The sequence below is a fragment of the Cryptotermes secundus genome, unplaced genomic scaffold (genome assembly GCF_002891405.2).
Source record: "Cryptotermes secundus unplaced genomic scaffold, Csec_1.0 scaffold414, whole genome shotgun sequence".
Lineage (NCBI taxonomy): Eukaryota > Metazoa > Arthropoda > Insecta > Blattodea > Kalotermitidae > Cryptotermes > Cryptotermes secundus.
The window spans coordinates 10503-37080 of NW_019743151.1; the positions used below are offsets into that span (position 1 = coordinate 10503).

Genomic DNA, 26578 nt, shown 5'->3' on the forward strand with positions numbered 1-26578 from the left:
AAACCTTCAAACTGACCCGCAACTAACTCTGAATTTTCCAACATGGCCCACACTCTGAAAAGGTTACACCTATCTTAAAAGGGAATTAGAAAGCATCTAACAGAAGGAATTGCAGCACCCTGCCACCCAAAGCCCAGCATACTATTCTTCATCCAGAAGTTAATATTCAGTGGAAACTGAATGTAGTTATTCAGTTTCACAGCCACACTATGGGCCTGGGGTCCGCTCATCCTCTAACAGAAGTGAGTAGCAGCAATCTTCCTGGGGGGTAAAGGGCAGCCAACACATAAGGCTGACCTCACAGCCCACTCTCTAGAAAATGTTGGAGCCTCGAGCTGTTATAACCCCATGGGCCTCTACAGCCTGTTACACGGATGGCTTTACCTTACATTAGAGCTTCACCATAGTTACCATGTAAGTTGCTACACTGAGATATGAAGTTTGAAATTGTACAAACCTTTTTGTACCAGTCAATAAGCATATCTATATCTTGACTAGTGCTAACATCGACAGTGACTTCTATTGGTACTCTTGTCATTCCTTGAATCTCACTCTTATCAAACATTAGTGGGGCTCCACGTTGAGTCAGTTTGCCTTGTGCCTGTAACCAATGCAGAGCTTTCAGTGCTGCTTGCTTTCCAGCAGCAGCTTTCGTTGACATTGTTGCAGAAAAGCTGGCCTCTCTAGGCCACTTCACTTTGTACGTGCAAGCCCACATGATGTTGTTAACCTTCCCAGTGCGAACAGATACCATCCGGTAACTCTTCTGAAGGCGGTAACTAGGACTCTTCAGTTCTTGGGCTACAACTGCATATAGGTTATTAAGAGTTCCTTTCGGTTGCGGGAATCTGCCTTCAACCATCTCCAAATCTATAACAGAAAAATCAAAGTATACAGTAGTCAAAAATAAAGCAAATAATAACTTGCATTTTCATTTTTATATCATGGCCAATATAAACGTGTAAGATTTCTAAATTCTGAATTCTGGGATAGTCCACCAGAAGATAAAACTCTTCAACATAAATGTGTAAGATCTGATGCTATCACAGCAGTAGTTATGAGGAATTTTGGGGTAGTCCACCAGAGGATAAAACTTTTCAACATAAACGTGTAATATTTGATGCTCCAACAGACGCAGTTATGACGAATTCTGGGATAGTCCGCCAGATGATAAAACCATTCAACATAAATATGATTCAACTTCCATTTTATTTCAATTTTCTGAGACACCACTCATTACATTTAACACTTATTTTTTCAGTGTTACCCTTTGTCACAAATTCTACAGAACCTGCATCTGGGAGAAGTGTCACTGAGGAAATTGCATCATGTTTGTTACTTTAATCATATAACATGATTATTGAGTCTAGCAGAGTATGTGGCGTTACAAAAAATGAAGAACACAATTACAAAAATGTATTTTGAACAAACAAATTTTCCCATAAAAGTTATCTGTATATTATTAACAATTAAAACAATAACTCAATAAACCATGTTTCCAGTATAAGTGATATAATTCAAGACATCCCATGAGGTGCTTCGGTGGCAAATGAACAGCTCCTGAAGTTGACCTCATCCACAGCCAATCAGATTTCAAAATCTAACTGATACAGACTTTTCACGGGCTTAAATTAAAGATTGCATTTATGCGCCACCATTACAAACTAAGAACGGAAATTTGAAATGTTTTCAAAACCATTTCATTACTTTATACCACATTACAACGCATTGCATTCCCTGGATCTACAGTTAGTCAAATGATTAGATTCTTTTTTGTATTATAACCATCAACACAACATAACAAGTGGTAAGGAAATATCTTCCACAGAGATAGTAGATGTTAATGTACATTTTACTTATTTACTTATTTATTACAAACACAGCTATGTAACATGTTTTGAGCACAGTTCTGTCATCGGGCCTTAAATCAACACACCTCAAGCAATTAAACACACTGGGTACAATACGGATCCATATTAGTTAACAGACTGTTGTATTGTAGCAAATATATCTTGGGAATATATTTGCAATATTAAAAAGGTAAAAACTGATTAAAAAGTACACAATATTAAATGATATATGATATGACTGACATAAAAATATACTATAACAATTGATATTTAAAATTTCAAGCTAGAAGTTGTGTTACGTAGTGTGAAAACTTTAGCAGACATACAGTGGAACCTCGCTTAACGAGCATAATTCATCCCAGAATCTTACTCGTAATGCGAAAAACTCGTTAAGCGAAACAGTTTTTCCCATATAAATTAATGTAAAATACGATAATGTGTTGCATGCCGAAAAAAATACTCAAAAAAATGTATGTATAATGTTTATTCAAAGAAAATTATATATACATTGGTAAGGAGCGTGAATCATCTTCATCTTTTCTTCCATGCGGAATGAACCAACCTGGAATGCGAATTTGATTTGCAGAAAAAAAAATCGAAATAATTAGTTTATTATTTATGATACATATCTAATTCTTTTTACTAGAAAGCTGTCTAGAGACATTTGTTTTTGCCAAAGCTTCAAAATTTGGTGAAAATGTGACAGCATTATCATTAAATAAATTTGTAGCGCGCAAAGCCACTGCCTTATTAGGGTGATGCTTCTCAATGTACGATGCAACAGTTTCCCATGCTTTCAGCATTTCTCTTATTGTGCCAGAAGATTGTTGCTTTGCTGTTACCTCCTCCTCTGACAAACTCTCCTCCATAACTTCTTGCTGTGAAACACAATGCAACTCCAAATCGTGCAAATCGTTGATGTAGACCGATTGTATGTGCGTGCTAGATCAGCCTTGCTCACACCTCGTTCTCGCTTTTCAATGATTTTAGGTTTTATTTCTATTGTTATTTTTATTCTCTTATGGCTGTCTTTTTGCGGCTTTATCTTCGAGGACATTTTTGCGAGGGTTATTAAACTTTGCACACAAAAATAATCACAAATAATATGTCTGAACACAAGTTTGGAAAAATGTGTGATCACAAGTGACACTAAGATGCCAGCGGAACGAGTGCTAAACTCAGACTGATGTAGCAAGTGCACAATCCAGTACTTCCCCTCTCGTCCTTGTTATGTGAAACGTCGCTCGTTAAGCGAGTCAATTTCTTACAATTTGTTTTGCTCGTTATGCGAATTACTTGTTATGAGAGGTGCTCATTAAGCACGGTTCCACTGTATGTTGGTACGCTGAAAGGGGTGGTTGCATTATTTCCTGCTATGTTCTCATGTAGTTTATAAATACAATTTTGTGGGATGTGATTCATTGGTTATTTGTTGCATTTCTCTTGGTTATCCAAGTTATATGTTTTAGAGCAGATCAGAGCATACGTCTACTAAGTTTATGTAGTTGAACAGACTAAGTATTCCCTGTGTGTGGTATCAAAGTTATATATTTTAGAGCAGATCAGAGCATACGTCTACTAAGTTTATGTAGTTGCACAGACTCTATGCAAACTTAGTAGTAATATGCGTTAAGCACTTACATGCTTTTGAATTTAAGGTAAAAAAGGAGATGCCTTAGCAGGGGTTCTAACAGGAATACTGCCTATACTTGACGCATGACCACCAACAACCCTCTCAGTAACAAGCTGTACGAGCCTCTTCTTGCCTTGACAGTTTAGGTGCAAGCCATGTGTACTGCAATGTTCCCTGACAATAGATGATGTGTCAATAACACCAATGTGAGATATATCTTGCCTTAACAGGGCCCCATCAAGCTGTAGATTCATGCTCCTAACTCTCTCATTCATCCATGGCTTGTCATGCCTCTCAAAGTAGTTGACAAACCCCAAACTTGTGCCCCTGCAATGAAGTTGAGATCATTTTCAAACTGATTAATGATAGTTTCTCTCCGGGCTCTTTTCTGGTCCTCCCAGCACAATAACACAATCTTGCTTGGTAAGGCCATTACCAAGCTTCCTTATGTCCTTAACAACCTTTGCAAGAGGAGCATTTGGTTTGAAAATACTACACACGTCAAATTTAGTTCCTAGGTTTTCTTGAACCATGGGGGCCAATTTCCCTACCATGACTGTGTCCCGGTAACAAGATCTTTCTTTCATTTTTATTTTTTCTGGCTTCACTGTGAATGACTTTAGTTCCTGCCTTTATGCTTCAACAGAACTGGGGTTTGCTTTTCAACTTCCAATGCATCTGTTGTCAGCATACTAAATTTGTTGTTCAGCTGAAAATGTCCGAGACATGTTTCTATACCATATGGATGCTTTCATAATTATAAACGGAGCTTATACTGAGCTTATATCAGTACAAAAAATCAAATATTAGCAAGGCCTGTTTCTGTGCAATAAAAAAATATACATATTATAGGTAACAATATTTTGTATGCTTAAAACTTTAATGTCCATCATCCTTCCCTGAATTTCAAGCATTATATTATAATTCAAATATGTATGATGAGGAATGCAATATGACACATTTGAGTGTTCGCTATGTGAAAAGCTAAAATTAGAAACTAAAACAAATTTAATCACTTTGATGTGCTCAGATATTTAATAAAAAATGTCAGCACAAACAAAATGGAAGTCTGCACATATTATCCCTGTGTTCCATTCCTATGGGTGAAACACAGCCCATTTAAACACATGTATAAAGGAAGATGGACAAACAAACTACCTTTAATAACTTCCTAACAGGAACAAACAGCTCACCAAAAGTGTACAATTGACATTAAATAATTAGCAATACAGTAAAAAGCATGGGCAGATAAAATTTTATTTATTTTATTATTTATTTTTCGAATTCTGAGTCATGTATGAGAAATGTATCTTATTGTGGGGTGGGGATGGGGAAAGTAAAAGCATTTTTAAATTGCAAAGGCGGGTTCTTCGAGTGATTAGTGGTATTAGTAGTCGCATGTCATGTAGACAAATTTTTAAAGATTACAGTGTTTTAACATTGCCTTCTCTGTATATATTGGAGGTGACATGCTTTATCAAAAAATATAAAGCTTTTATTGCAATAAATTAAGACATTCACAATTATAACACACAAAGAAAATTTAATTTTCATGTACAGCACTGTCATACAGCTCTTTTTAAGAGTGTGATAAACATGGGAATTAGTTTGTATAATAAGGTCTCCAATCAAATAAAACAAAGGGAAAATTTTAACTCATTTAAAAAGGAACTAAAATCTTTTTTGCTGAAACATTCCTTTTATTCTGTAGATGAATTTATGTCTTTTGATTCATCAAGTGTTTAAATGTAATATGTAGCTGATTAATCTGTTGTATTTGTGTAAAGACAATGAAATTAATGGTAACTAGATCTAGATAATATTATTCAGATGACAACCCCCCTATATTAGGGTGGTATAGTGTATACTGTAAAGATATGCATGAGAATTCGATCCCTTCGGCTCATTGGTTGTAGTGCCCTCTCCGAGCGGCGGCGGCTGCGGCTCACACCGTTTTTCCTTACTTTTCCTACTACCTATCCTTATTCCGTGGCGTATTCTACGTCATCACTCCTCTATCCTTTGTGATTCGGCTGAGGCACCCGGTCTCTTCTGCCTGGAAAGTCATTGTGTACGGACGTCTCGCTCCGTAACTAAATTCTGTTTGGGTCGGCACCATGAAAGATTCGGTTTGGTAGCTAAACTCCAGGCAGGAGGGCCCATCTTGAGGTAATGCACATAATACTAGCATACTGATTATTGTTCTTGGAGGAATTGTGTAAGCTGAGAATGTATATATAGGTTTTGTCTGTATTGTGTGTGCAGGCGATTTCAGAGATGGTATTATGCCAGCGTGAAGTTTGTTACTGAGTATGCCTTATATGTCGCTTGTGACGGAGATAGCCTGTACGAGTTGTGATAGGATATCTTGTGGCTGATTATGCCGATTAATTGTCGTGTTTTCTTTTGGCACAAATTACTGGTCATATATTAAATGTTATTTGATTTTCTTGTATACTTCTTGTTTTTTTTTTTCTTTTGAGTAATAGAGAAGAGAACACCCGTTCCCCAGCTGGTGGGGCGGGGGCTCAAATTCATGTAAAACTGACAATTTCCTTATCCAAATGGTTGTAATACCTGTATGTATGGGTTGTTGAATGCTAATAAAAATGAAAATGAAAAATGAAATACAGAAACAATAAACTGAACACATCATCTCAAATCTTGAGATGCTGTCACATGCTTGAGACCTCCAGCAATACATTGATACATATCACCGATGGGTTAATAAGCAGGAATGGTGTCTCTCTCTCAAATGAACACAATGTAGGATGTTATCTGGATGTTCTTATTTAACTGTCAGTCAAGATATAAAGAGTGGAGTATAATTTTCATAATTTCAGTTGTGAATTGAAACTCTTTTCAATATCTATTAAAACATTTCACCTCCTCAACCACCTCCAAGATTTAGATACTGTGACATGATGGCTCAGAGGTCATCAGTTGTTTCTTAATGGCTCCATATATAAGCAGTGTGTCCCCATGCCACAGCCTCTCCTGACACATCACACAACAGAGAAGCTGTTGGAAGTGGTGTTTTCTGTGCAGTCCAATCCAATCCAATCCTTCGTATAACGAGGATCAGAGGAACAACTTAGTTATTTGCTGTCATGAGTTAGTTGCAGATGAGCAACAGGAGTTGTGAGATGTTACCAAGTTGGCAACAACATGAGCATGGAAGCAGAAGAATCTACATTGGGATCCGTCACCAGGCAACAGCTAGTGACGACACAGATGACTTAGTGTGTGCCATAGTAAGAAGTACAGTATGCAAATTAGTGAAAGCACTATAATTACTTGTACTTATGATTTATAAGTGTTCAATAAATTCAATCACCAATCCAAACCAATGCCTACTCACCAACATTTGACAATATTTTTGGATGACAATAGGAGTCTCCAGTGTTACAAGGACAGGAAATTAGTGTACTGTTCTGATGGGAAAAACAGTTTCCTAAATATTCATGTCAATGTATATCAGGGCTGTTTTTTATTCAGATGTGTGCAGAAAGAATGCTGAGCTCATGCTGTTTAGAGCAAAGGCACGAGGATGGAGGGGAAGAACTGGAAAGCTGGGTTAAAATTCTGCAGTCCCCTTAGACACACAGAATGAAGTGACACCGAAGTTTCCCAAGAACAATAATATTACCCAATTTCAAGATGAAAACAAAAAATCTGCAGTTACAATGATAACAAGTTGCACCAGTCCTGTAATTTTACCATTTGGGGTAAGGAATAGCATTAAAATGAGAAAATATCAGATACTTTCATGCCTTTATAGAAATCTATAGCTCCCATGAACTTCAATGCAGTTGGCAAAAGGACAAAACTCTCTTGTTCATCCACCTGCTATAAATCTAAAAATTTTAGAGTAACTCCAAATCCTATTAGACCTTGAATAAAACAAGAAAGACAGAAGAAGTGTACTCCATATTTTACCAATACTCCTACATCCTTCATGAATATCCATTCCCCTATGTTTGTAGATTAAAATCAGCTTTTGTTTCTTTTGTCTAGCCACCTTGTGCTGAACTCATGGCAGAAATAATCACTAAACTTACATACATTGGTACACACTTCAGTAACCCCACACCAAATTTTACATGTCTATTATGGTTCATAAACTGCATTAAAACCTAACAATGGGTCCATAATTTTCTCTTCCATGTGGCTGTTATGTTCAGTTCAATTCAATTCAATTGTTTATTACTTATGTGCCAAGTCAACAGCCGCAAGGCCAATTACAGACAGAGCACAGGGTAGATACAAGTAATTACATTATGGACAAACACTACATAAAGTCAAAGACAAATTACAGGCAAGCACTGGAGGAAAACTCAATAATGCAGACAAGTAAACAAACAACAATAATAATAATAATAATAATTTGATTAACATAAATCAATAATGCAGACATAATAATCTTAACTTAATTTCAGAAAATATAAAATTCTACCCCCACAAAATGTTATGCAACTTGAAGAGTTCCTTCCTTTTTATGATGCTGGAAACAGAATTGACCTGATGGAATTATGACGGTGGGAACATGCACACCAAAAACTACATCATTTTTTTACCACAACTGACAACTGAAGCATGTGCCAATCGCATGTATTGTGACTTGAAAGGGAGTAGACTGGGGAAGGAAATGTGTTAATATAAAACATACAGTGGTGCCAAATGTAGCAGTGTGGAATGCTGGTTTTCAGCAAATTCAAATCTTTTTTTTTTCAAATGTGTTTGCAAAGAGCAAAGAGCCTATACTGACTGACACATATTTACAACCTTTGATTCTATATGGGTAGAGCAAATGGGCATTAAGAAGGCCTCAGACTGAAGGGTTTTTGCTCCAGCTAAGGTCAAAGATCTTCAAGAGCCTGATAAACAGTGAGGGCATACTATGGACCCAGGATAGGTCTTAGTGCTTGGGGAAAATGGAAGTTGTCCACCCTTGTCAACAGTCAATACCTCCACACCCCTTAAACATCTTCATATCATGGTGCACAGACAAACACATGCACACACTAATTCATAATGTGAGTAAAATGATCATTTGATATAGAACTGAAATTTCAATTCTGGGTAAATTATGTAAATAGTCAACACAATAAAAAAAACACTTAAAATAACAGAAGAATGCCATCACTAACATACTTGTGGAATATGCCCATGTATATAATAGCTGAATAAAAGAACATTTTGTCAATGAACAAGTGAAGAAATGTTATTCCAAAACCAATTACGATTTTAACCATTTCTGAATGAAGCCCATTTATATCAAGATAGGTAACATGTTCAAACAAAAGAAATTACCCATTCTATATAGTTCTTGTTTGTAGGTTTCATATGACATCAGAAAGACACTGGTCATTTTTATTAGCCTATCTTCCTTATTTTGATAAAATAAAAGTAGGTTTATCAGATTACCATGCGGTCTGTGTGCCTGTGTATCCCCCGCCCCCATTAACTTTTGAATGCCTGCCCAATCTTTATGAAACTTGGTTATGTACATCATGGCAGCTGAGCCCATCTCTTCATAAATTTCTCCCATCAGACTATGTATCTGTACATGTAAGAGGCTTGTCCACAAAGTAAGTTTCCCTGCAGGAGACTTGCTGTCCGTCGAGCCGTGTGCAGCCTAGTGTTATCGTGCAGGAAGACAATACCGGCACTAAGCATCCCGCGCCGCTTGTTCTGAATGGCCCCATCACGATTTCTGCAGTGTTTCACAGTAACGCTCAGCATTCACCGTCTCACCTCTGGTCAGGAAGTTGACGTGTCTGTCTCACAATACCCTGCACATCACTTTCCGCGCCGACGTCTGCTTGAATTTCGTCTTGCAGGGAGTTCCACTGTGACGCCAATGCATTGACTGCTGCTTGGTTTCTGGGGTAATGTGTGCAATCCACGTTTCATCACCTGTGATGATCCAGTCCAGAAACTTGTCGCCGTCATCATGGTACCACTGCAGAAATGTCAATGCTAACTCCATGCGCTTTGTTTTGTGTTCTGGTGTCAGTTGCTTCAGCACCCACCTGGCGCACAATTTCCTGAACAACAGGTGCTCTGTGTCAATTTCGCACAACAAGGAGCGGGAAATCTGCGGGACATGACTGCTGAGTTCCGTAATTGTGATGCGACAATTCTCCATAATGCGTTCCCGCACAAGCTCCACCAGGTCGTCTGTAATGATGGATGCCCGCCCACTGCACTTCTCATCATGCACACTTTGTCGACCTGCTGAAAACTGTCTGCACCAGTGAACCATCTGCTTGCTCATGACATTACCCCGGCACAGGTGATGATGAATTTCGATTGGCACTATGCTCTGTGCATTCAAAAACTTTATCACTGACCGCACTTCACAGTCGGCGGGAGCTGGAATAAGAGCCTCCATCTTCAACAGCTGCAATGATGCTACTGTGGGAACGCAGGAAATTCCGTTAGTGCATGTGCCATGCTACGTCATTGCTCCATCACGTATGTGCAGTTGCTTCGCACAATATAAGGTTTGCTAGCTGTGGGACGAGTGGGAAACTTACTTTGTGGATGTGCTACGTATCCCCCATTACTGCTAGGCAATGGCTCAGTAAAAAACATTACCGTGGCAACAAATACAAGCAACAAGAGAAGAACTGTTGGATTCATCATTTTCTGTTCAGTCCATGTCATATCAAAGAAAAGTTGGCAATCAGTTCTTCCTGGAACTTCTTGTTATGCTTTAATTTTAACTGATGGCATGTTTGATAATCAGTGACTATGAGCCCCTTTTCAAGGACACTTCATACACACACCTAATATATGTGGATGGGGAAACATGACACAGCACATACCTTTAGAAGTGATGTCCTCAGATTCTTCACCATTAAGAATGCCATCTGTAGTTTCATTATGTTCATCTTTAATATCTTCAGAAGATCCCTGCCTTTTCCTTGGATGATGAGAGCCTTTAGCAGTTTTTGTTTCTAACTTCAATGTATACTCCCCTTGGCTGTCTGTTTCCTTTTGTCTTAGCTCTTCAGTCTTCGGCACTTTATCACCACTCCCAAACAAGTCTGATGTGCTTAAGTTATGAACTGATCGTACACCTAGGTATTGATTTAATATAACATTGTGAATATTTTTCGGTCTACAAAGCATGCTCTGGTGCAATTTTCTTACTAGAAAATGCTTTTTATTATTACAACTAATTCCTCTATCACTTAAATATGAAACAATGTTGCAGTGTTTTGTAATTTCCATAGTTGGTTCATGGCACAAACACAGGTTGATAGAGCTCGGAAGAGTATTCATGAACTGGCCATTCACAGTTATATTTTTTTCCAGTAGCCTCTCTACCAAATATTGAGATTCCTTACTCTGCGACTTCTTCATCAGCACCTTTCCAAGAGTCCTGCAGCAGAATATTAAAAACGAATATATCCTCATTTACAAGATTAAGAGAAAAGTGCCTGAAATTAAATAAGGCATGGAAGGTTGGCACATAGATAACAGATGTCTTCCAAACATGCTTTTTGTCAATCTGCAGTTCTCTACAATCCTGATGTGCAACCTGTGTTGAAGGGAGCTTTACAATTAATGTGGCAGAAAATATAATATAACAGTGCACTTAAAACATTTTCATTACTCATGTTTCACAAGCAAGGAATGTCTCAAAGGTCTTTAGGGGGAGGGGGCCTAGGAACACTTTCAAACTGGCTCACAGCACTACATTAAGGTTGCAACAACATAAATTCAAATTACATAGTTCCAAGGTTTTTGTGGTGGTGAATATTAAGACTGTAGTCTTCTGGCTTGTGACCCCATGTAGTCTTTTGTGTGGACAGGGACATTTTTGGGGAACATGCTACCTGCAGATTTCTTTCCTTCATTCCTTCCAATTGGTTTTAACATCCTTATCAGTCATACCTCAATCTACAACTTCTTGACTCAAAAAGTTCTGGACTTACTCTCAAATTAAATTAATGCACATTAGACTTATGCTCTAAAAGTTTAACTTTATTCATTCTGGCCCATCACACTACTGCTCTCTCTATTCGCAACGCAATTCACCTGCCCTGAAGATGGAGGCGATACGTTCCTCCGAAACGTCGGTTCAAACAAAGAATACACGGCGCCAGATCCCAGAGGACAACTTTCTTCTATATATAGAATGATTTGACAACACTGTCCAGTGTGACTCATTATATATTTATATAGGGCTTTTACATGTTTCAGTCAGTTGTGACCCTCTTCAGAAGGCAATAACAACATCTTAAGGAACTACTATTACATATATCATAGTATACGAGCTTAAAGTTTTGTATGTTGACATACTAACACACCAGTCATACTTGAACGGCTTCATCAAATTTAACTTTATTCATTCTGGTCCGTCACACAGGTAGGAACACACAACATACAAGGTGGTTCAAATATGACCAGAACTGATTTGTGTGTAAACAAGCCGTACTGCGCGGCAGCTGTGCAACCTTGAGAGACTGAAGCCACAACCTCCACCCTCCCTCCTGTTCAGTTTAGAACCTGTTCAGTCCTGTCTGGGAGTTGTTACAATGATGAGCGAACAGAAGGTACCGCGGAGCGTGGAACAACGCATTGTGATCAAATTCCTCGGAGAGAACATCCCATCCGCTGAAATTCACCACAGACTCCAACAACAGAATGGGGAAGAGTGTCTCTCATAGACCCATATGTTTGAGTGGTGTANAGTGCATGTGCCATGCTACGTCATTGCTCCATCACGTATGTGCAGTTGCTTCGCACAATATAAGGTTTGCTAGCTGTGGGACGAGTGGGAAACTTACTTTGTGGATGTGCTACGTATCCCCCATTACTGCTAGGCAATGGCTCAGTAAAAAACATTACCGTGGCAACAAATACAAGCAACAAGAGAAGAACTGTTGGATTCATCATTTTCTGTTCAGTCCATGTCATATCAAAGAAAAGTTGGCAATCAGTTCTTCCTGGAACTTCTTGTTATGCTTTAATTTTAACTGATGGCATGTTTGATAATCAGTGACTATGAGCCCCTTTTCAAGGACACTTCATACACACACCTAATATATGTGGATGGGGAAACATGACACAGCACATACCTTTAGAAGTGATGTCCTCAGATTCTTCACCATTAAGAATGCCATCTGTAGTTTCATTATGTTCATCTTTAATATCTTCAGAAGATCCCTGCCTTTTCCTTGGATGATGAGAGCCTTTAGCAGTTTTTGTTTCTAACTTCAATGTATACTCCCCTTGGCTGTCTGTTTCCTTTTGTCTTAGCTCTTCAGTCTTCGGCACTTTATCACCACTCCCAAACAAGTCTGATGTGCTTAAGTTATGAACTGATCGTACACCTAGGTATTGATTTAATATAACATTGTGAATATTTTTCGGTCTACAAAGCATGCTCTGGTGCAATTTTCTTACTAGAAAATGCTTTTTATTATTACAACTAATTCCTCTATCACTTAAATATGAAACAATGTTGCAGTGTTTTGTAATTTCCATAGTTGGTTCATGGCACAAACACAGGTTGATAGAGCTCGGAAGAGTATTCATGAACTGGCCATTCACAGTTATATTTTTTTCCAGTAGCCTCTCTACCAAATATTGAGATTCCTTACTCTGCGACTTCTTCATCAGCACCTTTCCAAGAGTCCTGCAGCAGAATATTAAAAACGAATATATCCTCATTTACAAGATTAAGAGAAAAGTGCCTGAAATTAAATAAGGCATGGAAGGTTGGCACATAGATAACAGATGTCTTCCAAACATGCTTTTTGTCAATCTGCAGTTCTCTACAATCCTGATGTGCAACCTGTGTTGAAGGGAGCTTTACAATTAATGTGGCAGAAAATATAATATAACAGTGCACTTAAAACATTTTCATTACTCATGTTTCACAAGCAAGGAATGTCTCAAAGGTCTTTAGGGGGAGGGGGCCTAGGAACACTTTCAAACTGGCTCACAGCACTACATTAAGGTTGCAACAACATAAATTCAAATTACATAGTTCCAAGGTTTTTGTGGTGGTGAATATTAAGACTGTAGTCTTCTGGCTTGTGACCCCATGTAGTCTTTTGTGTGGACAGGGACATTTTTGGGGAACATGCTACCTGCAGATTTCTTTCCTTCATTCCTTCCAATTGGTTTTAACATCCTTATCAGTCATACCTCAATCTACAACTTCTTGACTCAAAAAGTTCTGGACTTACTCTCAAATTAAATTAATGCACATTAGACTTATGCTCTAAAAGTTTAACTTTATTCATTCTGGCCCATCACACTACTGCTCTCTCTATTCGCAACGCAATTCACCTGCCCTGAAGATGGAGGCGATACGTTCCTCCGAAACGTCGGTTCAAACAAAGAATACACGGCGCCAGATCCCAGAGGACAACTTTCTTCTATATATAGAATGATTTGACAACACTGTCCAGTGTGACTCATTATATATTTATATAGGGCTTTTACATGTTTCAGTCAGTTGTGACCCTCTTCAGAAGGCAATAACAACATCTTAAGGAACTACTATTACATATATCATAGTATACGAGCTTAAAGTTTTGTATGTTGACATACTAACACACCAGTCATACTTGAACGGCTTCATCAAATTTAACTTTATTCATTCTGGTCCGTCACACAGGTAGGAACACACAACATACAAGGTGGTTCAAATATGACCAGAACTGATTTGTGTGTAAACAAGCCGTACTGCGCGGCAGCTGTGCAACCTTGAGAGACTGAAGCCACAACCTCCACCCTCCCTCCTGTTCAGTTTAGAACCTGTTCAGTCCTGTCTGGGAGTTGTTACAATGATGAGCGAACAGAAGGTACCGCGGAGCGTGGAACAACGCATTGTGATCAAATTCCTCGGAGAGAACATCCCATCCGCTGAAATTCACCACAGACTCCAACAACAGAATGGGGAAGAGTGTCTCTCATAGACCCATATGTTTGAGTGGTGTAAGTGCTTCAGAGGGGGCGGAGAGTGAGTGGAGAATGAACGGCATAATAGTCGGCCGCGAATATCCGTCACCGAGGCAAACATTGATCACGGAGACACGCTTATTCGTAACAATAGGCGCATCACTATCAAGGAACTTGGAGCAATGCTGTCCATCGGTGTTGGTAGTGTAGAAGACATTGTGAAATACCACCTGCACTATTGCAAGGTGAATGCATGGTGGGTACGATGCACTTTGACGGACGTGAACAAAATGGTGTGCATGCAAGCTGCCAGTTGTCTCCTACTGCAGTTTGAAGACGAAGGTGATGCATTTTTGAAGTCTATAGTGACCCCCGATGAAACATGGGTGCACTACTTCATTCCCGAGTCCCAGCAGTCATCACACGAGTGGCGGCATACCAGTTCTCCTAAACCCAAGAGAGCGCGGAGGAGCTGTCTGGCAGGAAAAGTGATGGCAACGTTCTTCTGAGACTGGCGGGGGGGTTATCCATGTAGACTTTCCGACAGATGCCAGAACAGTCAATGCAGCTTATTACTCAGACCTCCTAGCAACAGATGTGAAGGAAACGGTCCAATCCAAGCAGAAGACAGGTGGAAAGCGGGTAGCCTTCCTTCAAGACAATGCACGCACCCACGCGGCCAAAACAACAATGGAAACCCTCCAGAAACTGAAATGGAACCTTCTGACACATCTGCCGTACAGTCCAGGTTTGGCCCCAAGTGATTTCTACCTGTTCGGAAGGCTCAAATCAGACTTTCAAGGCATGTGGTTTGTGGACAATGACGCCATCATCCAGACTGTTCGGGAGTGGATATGCTGCCAACCACAAGCCTTTTTTGAAAAGGGCATCAGGATGCTTCCAGAACGTTGGAAAAAATGTGTTGACTCTGGAGAGAAGTACATTAAAGACTGGAGAGAAGTACATTGAAGACTGACATGGCAATGATGGTTTAAAAAAAAAAAATCAGTCCTGGTCATATTTGAACCACCTTGTAGAACTCAAATAAAAATTACAGTCAAAGAAATATTAAGTACATAAATTTTTATATAAAATATCCATAATATAATTGCAGATCTTTAAACAATCATATAAAAAAGAGGGGAAACAAAGCTGCTTGGATGGCAAATAACACCCCAATCTCCCATTTTCACAGAAGAGTCATGGAGACATAAACCTCAGTAGTTCAAGATTTTAAATATTAAGAACATAAATAATATATGTTTAACTTAATTGAAAATCTTTATACAGTGGGGGTTAAAATCAGTTTGAGCTTTAAGATTCAAGAACTTCATCCAATTCGTCCCATGTTATATGAACTCACAATTTTCTGACTTATGATCCCTTTTGGGGAATGCATTAAGTTGTAAGTCTGTGGTACAAGCATATAACCAAGTCTATTTCTGAACCTACAAACTTCAACCCTGAAGATGGTGGCAGTATGTTTCCCCAAAACATCAGTATCCACACATAGAACAAAACTACATGGTGTCACGTTCCAGAAGACCATAACATATCTTTCCTATATGTGTATGTGGTTTCATTTTACAATGCTGTCCGAGGTTTTTGTGGCAGTAAACTTGAAAATTACTGTCTTTTGAGATGCAACACAATTTACTACCATGTATTCTAGTTGAAAGGCAACTTTCTACTGGACTACAAAGCATCACATCCAAGCCAAAAATAATCTTTGCACATCATTCCTGTGTACTAATTAAGCACTACAGTATTAAGATGTATGGGGGAGTGGATGCATAGATCCACATATTTTTGACCTCAGCACTAGCTGGTGAGTGGTCAGCTTCATGCCTCAGACACTTCAATCCCGGGGAAAAAGCGCCCAGTACTCACTGCATAGGAGGCTGGGTGGGCCCCAGAAAGAGTTAGGATGACATGGATAATCTGTCATAAGGTTACAACAGTGTTATAGAAAGGAACATTTCTGAATCCTGTTTTGTCTTTTTTAATCTAAATTTTAACTCATTACTTATGTGCCCTTAATTTCATGCATATAAGAACAGGAGACATGACCTGAACATTTACAACTTCATGTTAATAATAACATACAGACCATAAAACTTATCTAAGTTAGCAAACTAACTCCCCATCCCCGACCTCGTACCTGCCACCAGAATAACTGTTCAATTTGCACTTTTACTATCCAATTAAAATATAAGATTCTAATTTACAGGGATAAATTTTAACTTCTGAGAAAGCCAAAATCCTTTCCAAACATGCATTACATTCCTCAGGGTATCGCTGGCATTAACATTGGCTGCTAGTCCCACCACACCAGAAAATTATACATTTTTAATAAGGAAAAATGTTTTTAACTATCTACCACCACTATCTACATGAGAAATCAACTTACCTTAGATGCGCAGACCATTCAGGACAGAGAATACTTTCCCTAAAACCATGGATATTAAGATAAAAATTGTACTTTATCTTCATGTCTTCTCTTGCAGTTTGTGCAGAACCTGATCAGAAATGTTGCTCAAGAACACTTTGAACTGCACCAGTGTAGATTCAACTGTGTCAGAAACAATGTCTGGAAAGAATTTAATAATGCTTACATTTTTTTACACTAATTACAAATTACATAATTACACAATATATTTCAGAAAATGATTTCCATTAGTACAGACTCTCTCCAGGCACAAGTTATGAAACAACTTCAATATAATGTGCCATCATCACATTTTAATTAATACAAAACACATGTATATATGTTTCATACCAATTTCTTTCTTTTCAATTATAGTGGTTCATTATTTTTTGCCATAACATAGAAAGCATTCAACATAACATTATTTACATTCTACAGAAGTTACCCGACATTAAAAGTTGGGGGGGGGAGGTCTTTACTAAGTAAGATTTCACTGCAATTTAGTATATTAAGGGTTAGAAGAGGACGTTTAATTTTTTATGCCCTTCTGTGGTAGGTGCAGCGAAGTGTAACATTAATTTTGATCATACACCAAAGAAAATTGTCATTTTAACTTCTAATGTTATAAAAGGTGTCACAAAACTTTGTGGGATGTTGATGTTCTAAAAGACAACCATGTAAAACTGTAACAATTGTACAGGATGTTCCTAAAAGAATGGTGGGATTTCATTGCCGTATATCTCCATCAGCTTTTTTCTGATGAAAAGTAAAACGTATACGGATTCATAACATGGCTCTCAAATTTTCATTTTGTATATCACACTCTTTCCTAGTTCCATTTCCGACAGTTAGGCAAACGATGGATTGGACGTGCTGCAGGTGAAGATGCCCCCTTTCTCAAGTGGCCACCCCGGTCCCCGGGCATAACTCCACTTGATTTCTTCTTGTGGGGGTATGTCAAGGACATGGTTTATGTACCCCCATTGCCCCAAACACTCTAGGATCTCCGAAACAATCAATCGTGCTGTGGAGACCATCACACCTGAAATGCTGCAGCGGGTGTGGCAGGAATTGGACTATCGCATTGATGTGTGCCGGGTAATGAAAGGGGCGCACACAGAGGCACTTTGATGGATGCACATAAAATTTGGACAGTTAAGCTTCTGATTGACGCATGTTATGATTGTACACGGAAAGAAATACGAAATATATATGTATCTGAAACCCCACCATTCTTTTAGGAACATCCAGTATATATCATAGTGTATGTATTAAATGTACAGAATAGCTGCAGAGCTATGTGGAATGTAGACGTTCAAAAGTTTGCTGGCCCTGAAGAGGGCAGTTTGTTCAACTGTGTGTGTGCTGGTAGTTTGCTATGCAGCAGACCGGGTCTTTAGGGCCGTTCAGCTGGTCTGGCCAGCTGGTGATGTGGTGCTGCGTGCGCCGGTACGAACAGCTGCCTATGGTGCGGACGATGACAAAGCTGTTGTCTTGGCGTGGTTGCTGGAGAGCTGTTGCTACTTCGTGACATCAGAGTAGCTGTGTTAGCTGTCTATGTTGTAGTGAGGACGATCGAAGAACTGATGATAGCGAGCTTTGAGCTCCGCCTTTTATACCATGCTTGTTCGGCAAAACTAAAATTGCGCTTGCGATTGTGAGTGCTGATTGGCTAGCGCACGTGATGATCTACAGGTGGGCTGGACATCGAGTGCTGTATAAATATATGTGCTGGCCACAATGTGACACTGACTAGGCTTGAGCAGAAGTTGAATGCTGTCTGTTAGGCAGACGAAGCTGCATGTTGCTCATAGTATGTGGGGGTTCCCACAACTTTATGTCATAACGGCAGGAGGTAACTCCTGATGTCATTCCAAATGGAAAATGTCATATCAATGTGGATCCTATTCTCAGTGGTTCTGGAGGTATGAGTATTTGAAATGTAGCACATGTGCACAGCAGTCATGATTTGTTCATGCAAGCCAGCACACCAATTGCCCGTGAATAGCTTGGTCACTGCATTCACCAGATCTCAGGGCCATAGATAATGATGAATGTGTCACATCAAAAACACAATGTACGAATGCAAGGAGGACACAAGAGATGAACTATTTCACAGAAAATCTCACACCGCAGAATACATTAAAAGTGCTGCAATTCTTTGTAAAGTTACATGTTCCAGAGTGAAACAAAGTGGTACATCCAAGCTGATGGGCATTCTGAAAATCATCTTAAGCTAAGAAAACTGTACAATGTAATTATTTTATCTATAGCCCAATAAGAATGTCCTTCCCCCACTAACAAATTCCTTCAAGTCAAGCTACATTTCCATTACCCATAGCTCTGAAACCCTTGAGAATAGGACCAATGTTTATGTAACATTCTTCACTCAGAATGAGCTCATGAATCACCTCCTGAAATTATGCCACACTCACAGAACACATCTGCATGACAGAATATGCTAGTAAGGCCAAATTTACTTCCTATACTGAGGTAATACGATAAGACATTAACACATACAAAGAAAATACATAAAAATATACCTGCATGAAGTTGTCTTTATGCCTAATTCCCACACCACAAAAGATTTAAGGGGGCATGGAAATAGATTTCTATTCATTCTAGACTAGTCAAAGGTGAGAGGTCAACTTCAAGCTCATGTATATTCACCCCTAGGAAAAGAAACCCTGGGGTGGCTCTAGTCATAAAAGAAAAAAGTAAAGCTATCCCTGTACCAGGCCATGAAGGCCCATAGGGTTGTTAGACGTTGAGGCTCCCACATTATCTAGACAATCAGCTCAAAGATGGCAGTAAGGTTGTCAGCCTTATGTGCCGGCCGCACTTTACTCCCCAGGAAAATTATTTAATTAATTCCTGGTACTCGTTTCTGTTAGAGGCTGAGTAAACCTCAGAGCCTAGTGCGGCTGGAAGGACTAGGTCAACTGAAGAAATCCAATGACCTCATCGGGACTTGAACCCGCAAGCTTCTGGCTTGTAGCATAGCCCCTCAACCAACTACGCTACCGCGTACCCCCGGCTCTAGTCATTCCAAACATAATTAATTCCATTGGGCATAATCATCCATGAGAAGCTCATGTAATCAATAAATTCCTCACCCATTAACTTTTATTATTACGCACAATAGATCGCTGTGGTCACGGTGCAAGGGCCAAGAAGGCCCACCGCTTAAACATTCAACTTTTATTATCCAGGAATAGGAATGTTAAATCTCCTAATACTATAGTCACCTTATCATTAGCTAGATTAAGCCAGTGCACATCTTCACAATCTGTTTCTATAAAACATGCTGTAACATTAGCTTCCCATCTGCACCTACAATTTTGCATGCATCTCTCTCATGCGTGCTATATAACAACCAAACTCATCCTGCTTGATTTCATCAACCAGATAACATACTTGGTGAAAAGCACAAATTCTTAAGCCCTCATTATACTACTGTCTCCAGCCTCTTGCTACTTTTGTTTGCCTTAGATCAAAACCTTCTCAACAGCCTGTTCTCAAATACCCCCAATTTACATTCTCCCATTAGAATGAGCATCTAAGTTTCACACCCATATAAAACAACAGGTAATATTAGTTCTGTGACTTTCATTTTTTGGTTATTAGATCAGGAGACAGGGAAAACAAAATATTCTGAATGACAGTATGCATTCAAGGAATTTATTGTGCCCTTAACCTGCTATAACACACTTTCCTATTATCTGTATTGAATGCTGATGTTAGGTTATTCTTTCATTACATTCCATCATTACCAGCACCAGTAATGCAAGACCATTTTAGAAACCACTCTTAAATGGTGTCATGTGGTGTGGCTAGTTTGTTCTCTTCACTTAAGTTTGAAGAATTTGTGTGAGACAAATAAGAAAACATTCTGCTGATTATAAAAAAGATGGAACTATTAAAAACAGTTACATCTGATGGAATTATACTTTTTTATATATTACTAGAGTATTTTGGCCAAGATGTGCTTTGTAAAGTCTCTTCTTATTTGAAAATGACCTCATTTTTTAATGCGTTATTACCTACAACCCCAGATGATAATACCACTGAAAGATGATTTTTAAAATTTAGATACAGTGGCATATATACCTGTTCTTAGGAAATGACCACAAAACAAGCAACTATACAACCACTGCTAAGTAACGGCTCCACAAAAAGCAAGTTTCCACAGCAAAGAGGGAACACGGCATTAGCAGATGAGATGTCTTCTAAGTGGGACATGCCATGATATTATAACCAGGAACAGACAGCAGTTGCAGTCAGAGAACTGCTGGAGTTCAGTTGTTGTGAGCCATTGCTATTAGAAGCTGGTGGCTGAGGCCAAGGACAGTTCAGGAACCCAGAGGAAGGGGAACGTCTGCCACTGGAACCCACTACCATGCAACGATAGACAATACAAATGTATTATCAGGGCATGATGTGTACATCACTTTCCGTTCAATATTACTGTGCAATACAACGTTAAAACAGAACAACAGCCTGGAGACTTGCATGCTTACATTTAAGAAATGTAACACTGAATATGAAAAAGGGCAAAGTATTGGCACTTAACCTTCTTTCATTGGAGTCCCTTCCCTCGCTGATGTACATATTCCGCCATGCTTGCATCATGTTCAAATGCAGCCCTTTTTTTAACATGTCAACGATCCTGGCACAGTAACACTATCCAGGTAAATAATTTAATTTCTATGTCACACTGGACAACATTTCACACTTATTTCCGGATATTCTCACACAATTTACATAATGATCCTCACATATTGGTAGTAAAGAACGTAAAGAAAGATCTTCAACAAAACGTGACTTACGTACAATCTAACCAACAAAAAGTGGCTCCTCATATAAGTCGGGCAAGACTTTCCTGGTCCCCAGGTTCTTAAAATACACCGCTGTTTCGGAGGAACGTAGCATCTCCATATTCACCGTCGATGAGTAAATGATCAAAAAATTAACTGCGAGAGCGCTCACATTTGGTACAGCGGTTAGTACCTGGTTCCAGACATCTTGCAACACCCAGTCCAAGTTCAAAATCTTCAAAATAGTACAGAGTGGAGAACGTGGAGAAGTTGCATTGCATACAGAGACAGAGTGTACAGACGTGCGATGTACCACCAGTCACCTGTGAACAGTCCCTGACAACTCAGTGTTATTGGCTGGAAAGCAAACCCTGTGACTTCTTGTAAGCATGCTGCCACCTATATTCCAATGCGTGTCAATCGCTTCAAGAATGGCCACCGCAAGTGCCGAAAGCACGATCGGTAACAAGGCTGTCCTCGTCCCTTGGTTATTAATATTTCGACATGTACCAGATAGAAACCGCAGCTCTTCCATTGTTCTCCAACTGTTAAATTATGATTATTTATTTATTTATTTCGTCACTGTAGATCATTGTACATGATATAGGACAAGTCAAGTTAATTCTGAATATTAACAATTTAATATATGAGTAAGATTAAAATTACAATAGTTACAATTGTTTACAGTTGATTACAATTTAGAATTAGTTAGATATTCTTATTTGTGGAGAATTTGATGGAATGAAGATTGGCAGGGGAAACCGAAGTACTCGGAGGAAACCTGCACCAGCGCCACTTTGTCCATCACAAATCCCACTTGCCCAGATCGCAGTGGTGGGAAGCCAGCGACTAATCGCTTAAGCTATGGTGTGGCCTTAGAATAATGATCTGGATAGCTAGTGTAATGTTCGCTGCAGATTGGTGCCCTTCTTGATGGCCTGGTATTCTCGATCTCTCTCTAAGCGGCCTACGTAGACGTCCCTCCATCACATGATGTCCTTTCTATCACATATCCAACATGGTGTCTTGATTCCTTTAAGCAGAAGAGAACTGCGCAGTATACATTCATAGCATGCTGGTATAAGCTCAACAAGTCACTTATTCTTGAATTATCTGGTCATATTGATGTTAACTAGGGTTTATCCCCAAACAAGAAAAACTCATCTATACTATAAAAACAGTGTTCAAGTAGAAATGTTTTCAAAGTCTTTTTAAATTTATATAGTGCTGGTATATCTTTTATATATTGTGGCAAGTGGTTTAAAAGACGAAGTCCAATATTATTGAAGTTGTTTTTACACATACTCGTCCTACATGGAACTATGAATAAGTTGTCTTTCTTTCTTGTATTGTGTGAGTGTACTGCTGAATTAGTAATGAAAACATTCAAGTTGGATTTCATGTAAACTAATATTTCATATATATACAAACATGGTAGAGGTAATATATGTAACAATTTAAAATATTGTTTGCAGCTGGTGGTTTTTTGTATTTGCATTATAGCTCTAATAGCTCTCTTTTGTATCTTAAAGATCAATTTTGCATTCGCTGAATTGCCCCAGAATATCAATCCATATGATAGCAGGGATTGAAAATACACATAGTATAAAGTGAGAACTGTCTCTAATCCTGATACTTTTTTGACTATTCGTAAGCCAAAACATATTTTACATAACTTACTTGCTAGTGTTTGAGTATGTGTGGACCACCTTAATTTTTTGTCTAACCACACTCCCAAAAATTCTGTATGTTCTGTATAACTGATGACTTTATCATATAGTTTTATTGATGGGCATTCTGGTTGTCTCTTTTGTGGTTGGTGAAAGGATATTGCTATCGTTTTTTCTTTATTAATAATTAATCTGTTATTTTCAAACCACTCTGTGAGTTTATTTATTGTTGCATTTATTTTCCTTTGGACAACATTAACACTATTTCCTGATATAAAAATACTTATATCATCGGCAAAAAACGTTAGTTTTCCTTGTTCAATACCTGCTTCTAGATCATTAATATATAGCAAAAATAAAATTGGTCCAAGAACAGAACCTTGTGGGACTCCATGTCTTACGGGTCTACTCTGAGATAGATAGTTAATGCTTACATTAGCTTCTCTACATCTATATGTGATTTCCACTTTCTGTTCTCTTCTTTCTAGATATGTTTGAAACCATTTTAGTGCAACCCCTCGTATTCCCATTCTTGTCATCTTTCTTAGCAATATGTCATGATTAACTAGGTCAAACGCTTTTGACAGATCCAGAAATAACCCTATACTTATTTCTTTCTCATCTAGCGATTTATAGACCCATTCTATGAACTCTGCAATTGCTGTTTTTGTTGTTTTCCCTTTGCAGAAACCATGCTGTTTGTTATTAATTATACTGTGGTTATTTATAAAGGATAAGTCTTTTATGCATAATTTTTTCAATTATTTTTGAAAAAACAGAAATTAGTGATACTGGTCTATAATTCGCAACATCCGTTTCGCTTCCTTTCTTATACAAGGGTTTCACTTTTGCTATTTTTAGCTGGTCAGGGAAGTATCCGGTTGAGAGTGACTGATTTATTGTATATGTTAAGGCAGATATTATCCTGGGATAGCATTTTTTAATGATATACTCTGGGATGTCATCTATACCTGTTGATTTTTTGTTACCAAGTCTTTTAATTATGCCAACCACTTCCTCTTCAGTAGTTGGGGTTAAGAACATGCTGTTGTTGTTATATTTTACTGCATTGTCATTAGCTTCTTTGTTTGTAGATGATTTGTCATTTAAGATTTTTTGTGCAATGCTAGTATAATATTCATTGAAAACATTAGCTATGATTTTTGGATCCTGTATATTTTTTCCATCAGTGTTCATTTCAATATTTTTTTCCAACTACCTAGCTCCTCCTTGATTAGGTCCCACATAGCCTTTGATTTGTTCCTGGAAGTTCTTATTTGTATGTTATTGGATAATTTTTTTTGCTTCACTGATCACTTTGTTATAAATTTTCTTGTACTGACCATAGTATTTTTTAAATTCTTCTGAAATATTCCCTTCTTTCATTAGCCTATTAAGAAATTGGAGTCTATTTCCTGATACCCTTATACCTGAGGTAATCCATTTGTTTTCATGCTGTTTACTTTTTACCCATTTTTTTGGTATTGCTATTTCATAATAATACTGAAAAGTATCTAAAAATTCATTATATGCATTGTTCGCTGATTTTTGTTTAAAAACAAGCTCCCAAGTCTCTTTGTCTAGTAGATAATTTAGATATTGATATTGAAGAATCTGCTGCCTAGTGACTCGAACGTGTTTACCGAACCTTGTCAAAAAACAGCCCTGGTAAATCTGCCCATCTCGCGGTCGTTGCATAGCAACGGCTATACACACTACATTGCTCCCTCCTTACGGCTATTCATCCGAATAACTGACAGGTGTAATGCTATTTCTTCATTTCCAATGGCTGTTTTTGCAAAGTCTGTGCTCGGTCTCACCATGTTCCCATGGCTCAGTTTTCAAAGTGTTTATTCCCAACTGCTCCCACTGCTCCCTCCTTAAGACTGCTTGTCCCGAGCGATTCCTTCCTAAGGTGCTAGTCGGTCCAGGTTTATTTATTTATTTATTTCGTCTCTATAGAACATTGTTGCATGATATGGGACAAGTCAGTTACTGTACATTGCCTGATTACAATAAGAGAATAAAGTTACAATACTTAAAATTGTTTACAACAGATTACAGTAGATTACAATAGTTAAGATTTCATATAGTGTGAGGTGAAATCCATATTAGGTCCCTTCGGCACATCGGCTTCCATATGTCCTATTGTACCTGTACTGGTGATAATGCTTATGGAGAATTTGATGGAATGAGGATTGGCAGGAGAAACCGAAGTACTCGGGGAAAACCTGCCCCAGCGCCACTTTGTCCATCACAAATCCCACTTGACTAGACCACAGCGGTGGGAAGCCAGCGACTAACCGCTTAAGCTATGGCTATCACCACCATCTGCCTTCGCTTGGAGCAGCAAAACTTTATGAGAATAGTCAATGTTCCTGCATCCATTGTTCTTACTCCTTGTGCAGTTTCTTTCCAGTTTTGAAAGTGGCCGGCTCTTGTGCAATGTTCTGACATTCGTTTTTTGAATCCTGATAGAAGACCCGACTGTTCGCTTCATGATCTCCAGCCCAATGGTTTTCGTGAACATCCTAATGAATTCCCTCTCCTTCCTCAGGGAAGGTCCCTACAGTCTGTTATACCTGCACTGTCCAGGCAGCTCCTAATTTCGTACTTATTCTTCTTTGTCGGCCATTCCTGTACGACTTTCAGCTTCTTGGTGGTTACCCCCTCAGGTGAAAATAGGCTCAAGATACCGCACTGCCTTCTGAATATTTGGCACTCCTCTGGATGGAGCATTGGCAGGCTTCTCAAACCACTGGAACTCTTTCCATGGGTTTCACAATTGCATGTGGAACATGTGGCCAATCTAGATCACGTTGTCCAGGTACACAAGACATGACTCGTGAGACCTCTGAAAACAGTCTCCATTAACATCTGAAATGTCACTGGAGTGCTGCAGAGTCCGAAGGTCATAACCACGAACTGACACAACCCTTGACCCTTCCTGAATGCAGTCTTCTCCTTGTCAGGATGCAGATCCATCTACCAATATCCATTCTTCTGGTCCAAATGGAGAACCAAACCGAGGCAGTGGGAAACAGTCCTTCCTTGTGACATCATTACTTTCCTGTAGTCTATGCAGAAGCATATACGAGAATGAGAGGGGATGACAACGGGCTGTCTGACTCTTTAATAAACCCATGTCACTGCATATCCTCAAGCATCTCACACACATCATCTGTTTTGCCAAGGGTTGCCCCTCGAGGATTAAATTTCGCTGACAAGCGATGGTCGCTCAGTCGGTACAT

At 38.8% G+C, this 26578-nt stretch overlaps 1 protein-coding gene across 1 annotated transcript; it reads right to left on the minus strand.

Annotated features, from left to right (window-relative positions):
• Positions 1 to 385: 385 nt before the first annotated feature.
• Positions 386 to 21980, minus strand: LOC111873853. The gene is made up of 4 exons (XM_033755246.1): positions 21670 to 21980; positions 16823 to 17002; positions 12579 to 13138; positions 386 to 870 (listed from the first exon to the last, which is right to left on the minus strand). The coding sequence occupies exons 2-4, from the start codon at positions 16903 to 16905 to the stop codon at positions 386 to 388; spliced, it is 1128 nt and encodes a 375-aa protein (XP_033611137.1). The 5' UTR covers positions 16906 to 17002; positions 21670 to 21980.
• Between the last annotated feature and the right edge of the window lie 4598 nt (positions 21981 to 26578).